At 49.7% G+C, this 12,112-nt stretch overlaps 1 protein-coding gene across 1 annotated transcript in view; it reads right to left on the bottom strand.

The window, feature by feature from the left end:
- Positions 1–12,112, bottom strand: part of Vwf (von Willebrand factor) — a 138,896-nt gene that overhangs the window by 95,558 nt on the left and 31,226 nt on the right. The window contains 4 exon segments of the mRNA XM_051155405.1: positions 3,893–3,939; positions 4,966–5,077; positions 5,928–6,050; positions 7,533–7,749. Coding sequence (XP_051011362.1) covers positions 3,893–3,939; positions 4,966–5,077; positions 5,928–6,050; positions 7,533–7,749 — 499 coding nt within the window.

Genomic DNA, 12,112 nt, shown 5'->3' with positions numbered 1-12,112 from the left:
AGATGGTGCTGGCCTACACTGATGGAGACTTGCCATGAGCTTTGTATGTTTCACAGCAGCCATGGAGATGAAGCTGTGGTTATGAACCCTGTGTAGTAGTTAGGGGTTTTGTGAATTTGATATAGTCATCTGGGAAGAAGGAAACGCCATTGAGACAGTGCTGTCATCAGACTGGCCTGTAGACAAGTCTGTGGGACATTTTCTTTCTTTCTTTCTTTCCTTTTCTTGGTTTTTGTTTGTTTTGTTGTTGTTGTTGTTTGGTTGTTTGGTTGGTTGTTGGCTGGTTTGGTTTGGTTTTGGTTTTTTGTGGGGTGTTTGTTTGTTTTGTTTTTTCTTTTAAGTTTTTCAAGACAGGATTTCTCTGTATAGCCCTGGCTGTCCTGGAATCATTCTGTAAACCAGGCTGGTCTCGAACTCACAGAGATCCACCTGCCTCTGCCCCCGAGTGCTGGGATTAAAGGCGTGCGCCACCCACTGCTCAGCTAGTGGGACATTTTCTTGATTAATGACTAATGTGGGAGGGTCCAGTTTACTGTGGGTGGTGCCACACCTGAGAGCTGGTAGTCGTGGGTTGGATGAGAAAGCAGGCTGAGCAAGTCTCGACAAACAGGCCAATAAGGAATGTTCTACCATGCTCACTGCTTCCATTCTTGCCCTGACTTCCCATGACGATGGTCTGTTATGTGGAAGTCTAAGCTAAATAAACCCTTTCTTGCCCAAGTTGTTTTTGGTCAGGGTGTTTTTCATGGCAACAGAAAGCAAACTGGGACACCATGATTCACGGATAAGGAAACCTTGCCGGAAAGCTAGTAAGAGGCCATTTAAAGCAAACCACCTACACCAAAGCCTGAGCTCCCATCCCCCACCCATGGCCATGTTTACTTTGGACACAAATGAAGAGGCCTCTACTCAGCCCTTCCTCGTTTGGGAACCTACCTCCCACAGCCTCCCACAGGAGCATGAGATGCAGATCCAGGGCTTTCTGCATCTGACGGCTAGCCTCCAGTAGCCACAGTGCTCCCTCCACGTTCACTTTAACCAAGCCTTCATAGCTCCTGGACCTAGATACCGACCTAGCAGGGCTTTCCTGCCCACTAACAGGGGGTTTCTGGAAGTGTATGATGCCAAGGTTGCGGAGCTACAGGATGCTACATGGAAACCATATGCTCTGTGTGAGTGTTGAACACTCAAGACCCATGTATTAAAGGCTTGGTCCCAGGAGCGACACCATCAGAAGGTTATGGGACCGCAGGAAGTGGGCCTTATGAAGATGCTTAAGTGACTGCACATGTGCTCTTGAAGAGGACGGTAGGGGTCTCTCTCTCTCTCTCTCTCTCTCTCTCTCTCTCTCTCTCTCTCTCTCTCTCTCTCTCTCTGTTACTGATTATTGGCATTATTGGCTCCAGATATGATACATATCCCTACCATGGGTCTTCATCACCAGGGGCCACCCAACCTTAAACCTCATGCTCCAGAATCTTGAACCAAAACAAGCCTCTACTTCACAAGCAAACCGTGTCAGGCGTTTTGTTATAGTGGCACAGAGCTGACCGATGCCCCAGTTTCACCTGAGAATACCCAAAGATAAACAGGGAGCAGGTAGTTTCTAGAAAGGCGTCCAGCCCCTCTCCCTCAGCAGACTGACGCGGTCCTAAGCCCTTTCTTTCCTCACTCTTGTCCTTCTCAGTTCCCCCACTCAGCATACTTTCCTCTAGGCAGCCTTCAAAGTGACCCGTTACATTTGGGGATTTGTGGCGCAGGGATTAACGAGTGACACACTTTGATCTTTGTTCCAGAATCAAAGCCCAGTCTGCTAAGGTGCATAATACAACCCCTCCAGGATCTTTATGGGACCCTCGCTCTGCTCTTTTCTTTACTTGGAGAACTAGGCATTTCCCCTTCCAGAATCTTCGCACCAGTTCTTCCCTTCAATAGCTCCTCCTCATTATCTGAGAGATACGACCTCTGTCTGGCAAGAGGATTGTGGCAGCCATGGGTGGACAGGAACAGAATGGGGTGGGGGAGGGGGGAGGGAGCAGGCTTTTGAGAATGAGACAAGATTTCAGTAGCTTTGTCAGCAAAGCCTGGGAGTAGCCCGCAGACCACAGTTAGAGCTGGCTACTTGCCCTTCAGGCATCAAGAGGCTGTCTTGACTCCTCAGCAAAGCTCTTAGAGATTTTGAGCTGAAGACCATGGGGGCTGTATTGTCCAGACAAGACTTCCATGGATGCAGTGTAGACTGTAGTGGTAGCCGGGTGAATGGGTGGACTGAAGGATGATGGGTAGAAGGTCCTCTCTGAGGTCGCTGGCTTCAGGACTCCTTCAGTGGGGAGTCAGTCTGAAGAAAACACAGCGAGCTAAACTCTTAATTCTGTCCACTGTGGCTCCCAGGCCTTGTGCAGTGGGTGCTTCTGCTTAGTGGCTTGAAGGTCCGGACTCCTACATGGGATGTGGTTATGCTCAGAGCGCAGACTGCATTTTCAAGAGCAATTCCTTTCTGCTTTCTTCTACACTTACCCAAAAGATACCAAGACTAGTTGGCCATACCCAGGCTAACATATTTAGTGTCACTTTCATCAGGTTCCAGAAGTTTCCTGGTGTGACATATGTGAGATGAGATCCCACATGACCCTGAAGCCTCTGTCCACAGACCTATCACACAAGTCCAGGTGTCCAAGCCACTTCCGGCCTACCTGAGTCTAGGACCAGCAAGGGAAGGAAGGACAGGTAGCCGATCCCAGCAGGCTGTGAGTTTGAGTCCTGGCCCCACCTCTTAGCAGCTGTGTGACTTTCAGAAAACTCTTTAACAGGTCTCTGTCTGTTTGCTCTTTTGCAAGGTCTCACAAGTTGTAACAACGAGGTAACACGAAAAGCTCTTAGCAGGTGCCCCGCATAACAAAAACATTACATGAGTGAGCAGGAAGGGAAAGGTCTGGAGTCCGTGAAGGGCAAGGCAGAGGGAGCTTTGAATGGTCAAAGTTTGCCGTAAGCAGAGCTGAGGCTAAGCAGGAAAAATCAGAGGGCAAAGAATGGGCCCTTCGTTACTGTAGTTCTCTTAGCATTTACACCATCAAGCATTCCAGAAAATTCCAATGAAGCTCATGAAGAAACACTCAAAGGCTGATTTTGCCTAAAATGGTTGACTTCTCATTCGGGCCAATGACGAGGTAGGTAAGAGCAGGATAAACAGCCAGGGGGCACCGATCTTGGCCTGCCAGGGTACTGTCTCCTTTACCTCAGCTGAAGGTACAGAGTTTAGTCATCGCTAACCTTCCCTCTTGAGGCACCTTGATTCCCAGAACAATGAAACCTCCCTGGACAGAGCCCCTGGCTGCTGAGGGCAATTACGCATGACTGGATTGACAGTGGTAAGGACTTCCTGGGAAGGCTTGGCTTTTGTTTGTTCCCCTTTCGCAGTGCAGCCTCTGTCTAAATCTCCACCCTCTGCCTCCATTTAACTAGTGTACTAGGGCCACAGAGACCTAGTTTTGCCCTAAAACCTCAGATTATTCTCTCAGATTACTCTCTCGCTTCAACCCAAAAGAGTTGTCAGAACCTTCTTCCTCTTGATCTTTTCCAAAGAATTTCTCTTCTCTTTGCTTTAGTCAGCCCTGCCCAAACAGGTCTCCCAGCTCAGTATCTTAATCCCCAGAGCAAACAGGCAGGGCACGACCTACTCCCACGCTAACTGCCGTAGGGGAGCAAGCCTGGCCGACAGGGAGCAGATAGCAAAGCCAGAGCTGAGGTCAGGAGGCCTTGCAAAGGGCCCACCCTTTGTCTGTTGTGCTGTGGGCTCCCTGTCCAGTGGTGGCGGAATGTGGGGGGAGGGGCGGAGTGGGGCATGCCTCTCCACAGCAAAGGGGGAGGGGAAACAAAGGTACACAAAGCCTACCTGGGCACTCTTCGTTGCTACAGATCCACAGGCTGTTTCTGCAGATGCTGTAGGACAGACGAGGCTCAGGTTATTGGTTCTGCCAGGAGGGCATCTCCTTAAATTAACACTCATCACATACAGTACTGCCCTTTAATACACTCACTCCCTCATGTTGGGGTGACCTGCGACTGTAAACTTATTATTTTTTTTTTTAATGTAAACTTATTCTCATTGCTACTTCGTAACTGTAAGTCCGGCTACTGTTATGACTCGTAATGTAAATATAATAAATAACTATCTGATGTGCAGGATATCTGTATGTGGCCCCCCCCCAAAAAAAATGTAGCTACCCCACAGGTTGAAAAGTGCTGCCCTAGAGGTTGCAAGCAGGGAAGGGGCTGGAGGTGGGACAAGGAGCTATTTCCCCCAGTGCACAGAGGACAGGTGAGCTGGTTAGGAGTGGCTTGCCGAGCTAGTCTTCTTTGGTTTGGTTTGTTTTTGTTTTTTGAGTCAGGGTTTCCCTGTGTTAGCCTTGGCTGTCCTCGAACTCCCAACAACCCACCTGCCTCTGCCTTCCGAGTGCTGGGACTAAAGGCATGTGCCACCACACCCGGCTCTGCAGAGCTATTCTTGAAGAGATGCTTGAACTAATCAGGGACAGGTGCCTAGGGAAGGCCCACCTAGCACCATAGAACACAGACCAAGGCGCCCCCACTAGGGGAATCTGCTTACTATCACCCAGCAGACAAAAGATTTAGGGAGAGAAGCTGTGTGTTTAATGTTATATAACCTCTTTGAGGAGGACAAGCCTCAGTTACTGAATCGTTCTTTGGAAAGGCAGCTGGAGTTGTCAGCTGCATGGAAAAGATACGTCCCTCTCAAATCCCTCTAGGCATATCTGTGACATGATCTTTACATGTCACCATTTGCCTTCAACACCTGCTCTGATGCCTGCCCCCCCCCCCCCGCCAACTCCCCACCGCCTACTCTCAACCCTTTCCAGCTCCCTGATCCACCTGCTGTTGCCCATCCTGCCCCATCTTCCCATCTCAAACCCCCTGGGGAGACCACACTACCGTAACCCCAGTTACCAAGTGTTGCAGTCTTGAGAGAGGGAGGTACCAGGAGGGTAGCGCTCGCCGGCGTGCACACAGGAACATTCAGAGCTCTGCACACAGCGGCCTTCATCCAGGAGTTCTCCCTCTGGGTTCAAGGGCATCAAGGCAAAGATCTCAGCACTGTTATCATTACTCACCTCCCGCGTCCAGAACCCCGCGGGCAATCATAGGCTCAGTGCTTCTTCTGCAAAACTCTAGGAAAGTGCACTTTGACCTTTTTTTCCCTTGACATGAAGGGGGGGAGGGGCGATATCAATCTCCATTCTACAGGAGAAAGACTGGGCCAAAGAGCTCACTCGGGGTTGTCCAGTGGAGAAGCCGATGAGCCTAGGCGGAGGCTTCTTCTAGAAGTCTTAAAGATTTTGTGTGATGTTGTGTGTGTGTGCGCACGTGTGCAGGGATGTTTATCTTCATCCCCTTACAGGATATGAAGGAGTCAATGGATGCCTTCAACATCACCCAGAAGTCCCAAGCCTCAGGACTGCACAGCTGAGTGCAGCTTATGACTGTTGCTCAGTCTCCTGGACATAGGCTTTCTAACGTGAAGCCCTTTCAGCCAAGCACACATGGCAAGCTCAGGACATTATGTTATAAGACCTTTCTCCCAGACTGGAGTTCTGAACCCTGGCCGAGAAAACAAAGCCACAGCTCAGATCGGGCCAGGAGTTCCCCTGAACAAAGTCACTGTTAGGGTCAAGATCATCTTTATTTCCCTAGACACAACACTTTCTGAATGCAGTACAATGGAAAAACATAAATTAAAAATAAAGACCAGTTCAATCCTGGTCTCTCTGTACAAAGACTTTTTTAAAAGCTAAATAAAAGACCTCTGATTTCAGCCTTGAGGGAAAAACACAAAGGCCTTCATCTCTCTTCCCAAAGCCAAGGGCACTGGCAGGGCCTCAGGTTTGTAAATGAAGGAAAAAGTTTATTACCAGGGCAACTACAGCCATCCACACATTGCTGCTGACAGACTTCATTGATGGGCAGGCTCTGGCAGGTTCGGGTGCAAGGAGACACACACTCCTTATACTCCATGCCAGCAGGGCATGCTGGGTCTGAAAGACAAATCAAAGGAGAATCCCAACACAGCGCAACAGCTTCCAAACAACACTGTGAGTGCAGTCAGCTTGCTCTCTGTCCACTCTGTCTAAAAGGCCTCGGGGAGGGGAAGGGGCATCTCCAACCCACCAGCCCATGGTCCCTCTGAAACATCATTTCCCAAAAAGAGCATCTTGTGTTTTGCAAGGTCCTAGCTAAGACTCACTGGGGTGCCTGGGCCAGACGCCCCTGACGCATGGCTTTCTGTTCTCTAGTCTCCACCAAGAAAGTTTGGCTGTCCTTTGTCTCTTGGTGCTCTGTCACTAAAACTTTCTCAGGTTAACACCAAATTCTAGGCTGAAAGGAATGGCTTCCAGGGACCAGCAAGAAACTATTACTTCCTCTTCTGTGAGTCTCTCTTCCTCGTGATATTGGCTCCAACCAAACACCACCCAGCTCAGGTCACACTCGACCCATGCCCGCTTTGGTGACACTCATTTATTTCCATGGTTTTCCTGAGCTGCCTTTGAGCTTTACGGCCTAATTCTCTCTCTGTTCATCACATGGAGCACACAGATCCTCGTGGGCAAGTCCTGGCCTCCAACTCCTTCTTTAAGACCCTCTATCAAGCATCTCCTCCACCCTGTCTTCAAAGGTCTGAAAAGACAGCCACTCCCTATGCAGCTCTTACCCCCACCTTCCCACACCCCCCAGAGCAGAGATGGCAGGCTCTGATGGCAAAGCCGTTTGCCACACAGTGAAACTCAAATGTGCAGTGTCAATATCAGCCAGGCCTCTGCTTCCTTCGGTCCCATTCTCTGACTAATTATAGCCAACCAGCTGCCCATCGAGTGGCTTTTTATCAGTGTGGTGAAAGAACAGGCTTTTTTGCAAGGTGACCAGTAGTCTCTACTTAATGATGGTAATTTGGAGATAGTGACAGTGGCTATGGACCCAGTGAGATTTAGAGATGCCAAACGGGTGTTGCAAGGGAGGATTGAAGGAGGAGCACATACTGTGCCTGGAGGCCAGAGGGAAGAGCTAATAAAAGGGAGGGTTTAATGAAGTCTTTCTGGTCTCTCCAGGGCTGTCACACACACACACATACACACACACAGCTTAGATAGCCTGATGTTCCTTCTAACTCAGGAAAACTATGAAAACAAACACTGGGACCAACTGCCTGTTCACAACTGTGGGAAGCCAGGGAGTGGATTTCCTGAGGGAGTCATGGGAGGGATGTGACTCGCAACAGAGGTAGGGACAGGGCCTTGAGAGCTCATCTTGTATGCTCATCTTCCACACAGTCCATGAGGGAAGGGACTCCCCCCTGCAGGCCAGTGGCTCACAGGACTAGGGGGCAGAGGACCTCTCAGGACATAGGGTTGGTTGATGGCAGTGGTGGGGAGGTACACATTGCAACGCTGCTCCAAAGCACCCAAACACCACCACCCCAGGACAAAGAGCCTATGCGAGGACAGGGGAAAACAGGAACTTACGGCAGGCACTGTGGTCAGTCCAGCCATACAGCACCATCCCTTCCTGGGCGCAGGTCCGGGCGTACTCAAGAAGAGCGGGACATGCACACTCTGGCCCCGTCATGCAAGTACACAAAATCTTCTCGCAGAGCGCGACAAAAGGTTCAGGGGCCACCAGAGGGTGGCAGCGGGCAAACACGGAGGCACTCTTCAGCAGCTGGCACTGCTCCCACATGGCCTGCAGGGAAAGGGGCTCCTCAGCATGGCCCAGGGGTGGTGCCGGCCTTGGCCATACTCACTCACTTACCCTCCCTCTGAGGAGGAGGGCACTAGGGGAAACCGAGGTTGTCCCTTCAGGATCCATCAGGTGATATCTACAGTGTTACTTACATCCATCTGTCAGTCCAAACAGAGGAAAGACAGTGAGTGGCACATGCTTTTGAGGTAGACCAAAACTAAGACCAAGTGTTAGACGGGGCCTGAAAATGGACAACTTGAGCTCTGGGAGAAGCCATGTCCTACCTGAGAGAAAAGGCTCAGCTGCACTGAGCTCCAGCTGGAACCCTGCAGCTCCAGGGTCCAGCGATGGAGACAGTCACTCTTCTGTCCTGCCCTGGCCACCTATTTTCCCTGGTCTTAATCCTCTCCATTAAAAAAATAAATGATCTAGCAGAAGGAGGTTTGTTTTATGCGGCAGAGTTTCCTAGACCCCACCCCCATAGATTTAAACACAGTAGACTAGGGGTGGGGCCTAGGAAGACATTTTCTGACACATTCCACAGAAGGCTGCCGGAACCAATAGGGTCAGTTCCCATCAGCAATAAGGATTAATGTATTAGCTGCCTATTAAACAAGACATGCTGTGCCAGGCAAGACCTATTTTGGGGTTTCTCCTCCTATTGATACCCTCAACCTGATAACCTAAGGCAGTCCTTTCTTCTGCCTGCATGTTTTGCTTAAAAAAACAAAAAACAAAACCAAAAACAAAACAAAACAAAAAAACTCTACAGTCCGTGTTTTAATGATTCCAAACACCTGTTGCTGGTTGTTTTTTGCTTGTTGTTGTTGTGTTGTTTGTTGTTTGTCCACCGTAAGTGCCTCTGTACTGGGGTGACTACAGTGGCGATGACACGCTGTAACGGACAGCTTTTCACTTTTGGTACCACAAAGACCATCAATGTATGTTAGAATCCATGATGTTTTGAACTTGACACAACACAGTGCTATGGATACAACCACAGTTTGCTTCATGGTTTTTTGTTTGTTTGTTTGTTTGTTTGTTTTTTCTTCAGGCATATGCATGTCTCCTACTGGGATCAGCAGCTAGTGAAAGGACTTAACAACCCTCGGCTAGAAAGAAAGGAGCACAAGAGTAGCTATATATTATAGAGGGACTGAGGCATGCATGGTAAGCTGGCGCCAACCAGTGTTTGCAAATAGGATAGTAGAAAAAGAGGAAATAAACTGTTTGTTTTGAGGAAAAATTGGAGAAAGCCCATGTTTGTGAAAAGCAGGGAGCCAGATGTGAAGGCCTCCACTTTGTGGCACCATGGGAACTCCAGAGGTAAGAGAAGTGTGACCTGCATGACACCATTCTCAAGATCCTCCCTGACACTAGGGACACTCTGTGGCCCTAAGGAATCAGTGTCCCCTTATCAGAAGCCCTGTCCTGGGACTGTGTGTCTCACCCCATCTGGTGTATCCAGGGTCCACACAGTCAGAATCAGGCAAGTAGAACTATATAGCATCACATCCATGGCATGACCACAGTAGGCCCACTGTAGGCCCACTGTGCACCTTAGAAAAGCAGCTGCCTGCTGTCATGGGCTACTGAACTGCAAACCTGCCAGTGGACTGACAAGTCAGCCAGCTATAGCACCAACAGATACCGTGCCCTCTCTCTCTCCACCTTCCTCATTTCCCTGAGGTTGAGTCAATGCCTCTGTGGCCACTCTCTGACAGTAGAAACTTAGACTAACAATTAGCTTGCCTGGTAGAAAGGGGTGCCCTTGAGTGGCTAGGGATAACGGACTGCATGCTACTTCATGGGTTGCTATGGAGATGCCACAGTGCCTGCCACCAGATCGTGAACGGAGATACTTTTGGGGATGCTCAGGTCAGTTGAGTCTCAGCAACATGCATCCTTCCACAACAACTACCTTGAATATTCAACCCAAGGAGAAAGAGACTTCCAAAGGTGGTGGGTGACCAGAAAGAGTGACAGGGGCTGTCTGGCCTGCCCTGGCCTCACTCTAATTTCCACAGGAGGCCTGAGTTCAGGTTCAGCCTCACACATACACTGGTTGTGTAAGTGTCAGCTTACTGCCCAGCCCCTTCCTCAGTGTGCTATGGCTCTGTATGATCACAGCTCTTACTGTAGGTCTGTAGACGGTAGGGAATGGAATCACACACGTCAAAGCTCCATCCCAAGAAATAGTGGCCCGTATCATCATCTATCATGTGACCACCAGAGAGGTCCCTTCTACGGTCCCTCTGCCTCCACAGTGGCAAGCAGGCCTCCCGAAGGACAGGACACTCTTGCTCCTATACCATCTCTATCTCCCTCGCCATGTTGGGATAATGGTCACCATGGCAACATTATCACTTCTCTGGTATCTTGAATGCTCCCCAGTAAGCAGCTTTCACTGATTTCTTATTTGGGAAGGCCAAAGCAGGAAGGAGCCAAGTTGAAGAGCAGGGAAGAAGGCCCAAGTCTGTTTCCATTCTCCAACGCTGTCTGCCCATTAAAAACACCACTCAAGGAACAGGGTCCTGACTCTCCCTGAGGGCAGTTGAGGGTGTCCACTTGCTCAGGTTCCTGCCCCCCTGTTTTCCCACCCACAGTTCAGAGTTAGAAAGGAAAACAAGACTGAAAATCACAATACCATTAAAAAACAAACAAACAAACAGACAAAAAATAATAACAAAACCTACTGCCACCCCTAGGGCTCCCAGACAAGAGCAATTGCTATGCACCACATGACCAGCTCTTTCAGGTACAGTGAGGAGGAACTAGGAATTTTCCCCAGGCAGGACACAGTAGCATCTAAAGAAAGAAGACTGTAGCTCAGGCATCCCCGCCACCAGGAGTCCTGGCAAGGCAAGGCCAGCATGGCTCATCTCCCACTGGCCCAAGTCAATCTCTTCCCAGATCAAAGGAAAAGTGGGAACAACATTCATATTAAATGGTTTTAATTTAATATAGGAGGCCCCTAGAGGTATAAAATGGTTTGATGACAGCCACAGCAAGATGAGTGCGTCAGGCTACTTCACAGTGGGGTGGGAGTGCAGATTTTGGAGAAGCTGCTGCCTCCCTTCTTAGGACAGTCAGTTTGTCCCTATGGCCTATGCCTGAAATTTAGCTGCAGTTTCTCCCTCCACAGAACCAAGAAGTCTGGGCTCTCATCTTCTCCAAGCTTCCTCTGGTCACCCCTGACCAGGTGACTTTCAACATCTGCCCAGCGCCTTCACCATAATCTTCTGTGACAGGCATATTCACCTGTCGCAGACCACACCCAGACTTCTCTGTTCTACCTCAGGCAGCCCAGTCAAGCCAAGCCAAGTCCTGAGATGACATAGAATGAAGCTCAGGGTGGTTTCCACACCTGCGCCCCCAGATACACAGCAGACTCACTACACGGGCACTAGGTGACAGATTGCCTCTAGGTCCCTAGCAATGTGTCTGCTGGCTATAAAATGAAAACTATGCCCCATTCCAGTTTAAAAGAAACCTTTTAGCTCAGTAGGAAAGCAGGGAGGCCAGGCCGTCGATGACCTACCCTCAGACTTCACCTCTCATCCTATGCCTGCCACTCCCCAACCCAGGCTTTACTGACACCCTCTTGAAAACGCCCTGATGTTTTCTTCCAAACCTGGGCACATCTGCTTTGCCCAGGCACTGTGTTTAGCACGACCAATGCAAAAGGAAACACATGGGGTAGATTCTGGCCATCAGAAAGCCTGAGGGGAGCCAATCCCTTCCACCTGTCGACATCTCCTCTCTGACAAGCTCTCTGCCTCAGTCCAGAGGACCCCTTGCCAGGAAGGCTTTCTCCTCACTTCTCGTTCTCTCATAATCCTCTGGGCACACCACTCTCAAATTGCAATCACTCCTTTCTGTGCCCTTCTCCCAGATTTGCCTACATGATTTCCAAGGGGAGAAGCTATACTCTTAGGCTGCAAATGCTGGGTCAGTTGTAGCAGTAATGAACACACGTGTAAGTCGCCTCCAGTGCCTCATGTGCTCCATAGGCCTGTTTACACACAGGCTGAAGGCTTGAGCCCTACTTGGGGGTCACCTTTTAGTGGTACTGTCCATTGTAGCTGGAAGCATCCTGCAACTGAGATGTCAGGGAACGCATCCCAAAGCCAAGCAAAGTCTGAGCTGGATTCGATGCCGAGTAAGGATTTAAGGGCAAGCCAGGCGTGGTGGCTCTTCCGTTTACTCCCAGCCCTCGGGAGGCAGAGGCAGGTGGATCTCAGAGTTCAAGGCCAACCTGGTCTATAGAGTGAGTCCAGGACAACCAGGGCTACATAGAGAAACCCTGTCTCAAAAAAATAAAACAAATGATCAAAAAGGGTAAGAGGGGAGACATGCTAGA

Source organism: Acomys russatus, chromosome 13 (genome assembly GCF_903995435.1).
Source record: "Acomys russatus chromosome 13, mAcoRus1.1, whole genome shotgun sequence".
Taxonomy (NCBI): Eukaryota; Metazoa; Chordata; class Mammalia; order Rodentia; family Muridae; genus Acomys; species Acomys russatus.
This window is presented reverse-complemented; position numbering and strand designations above follow the sequence as displayed.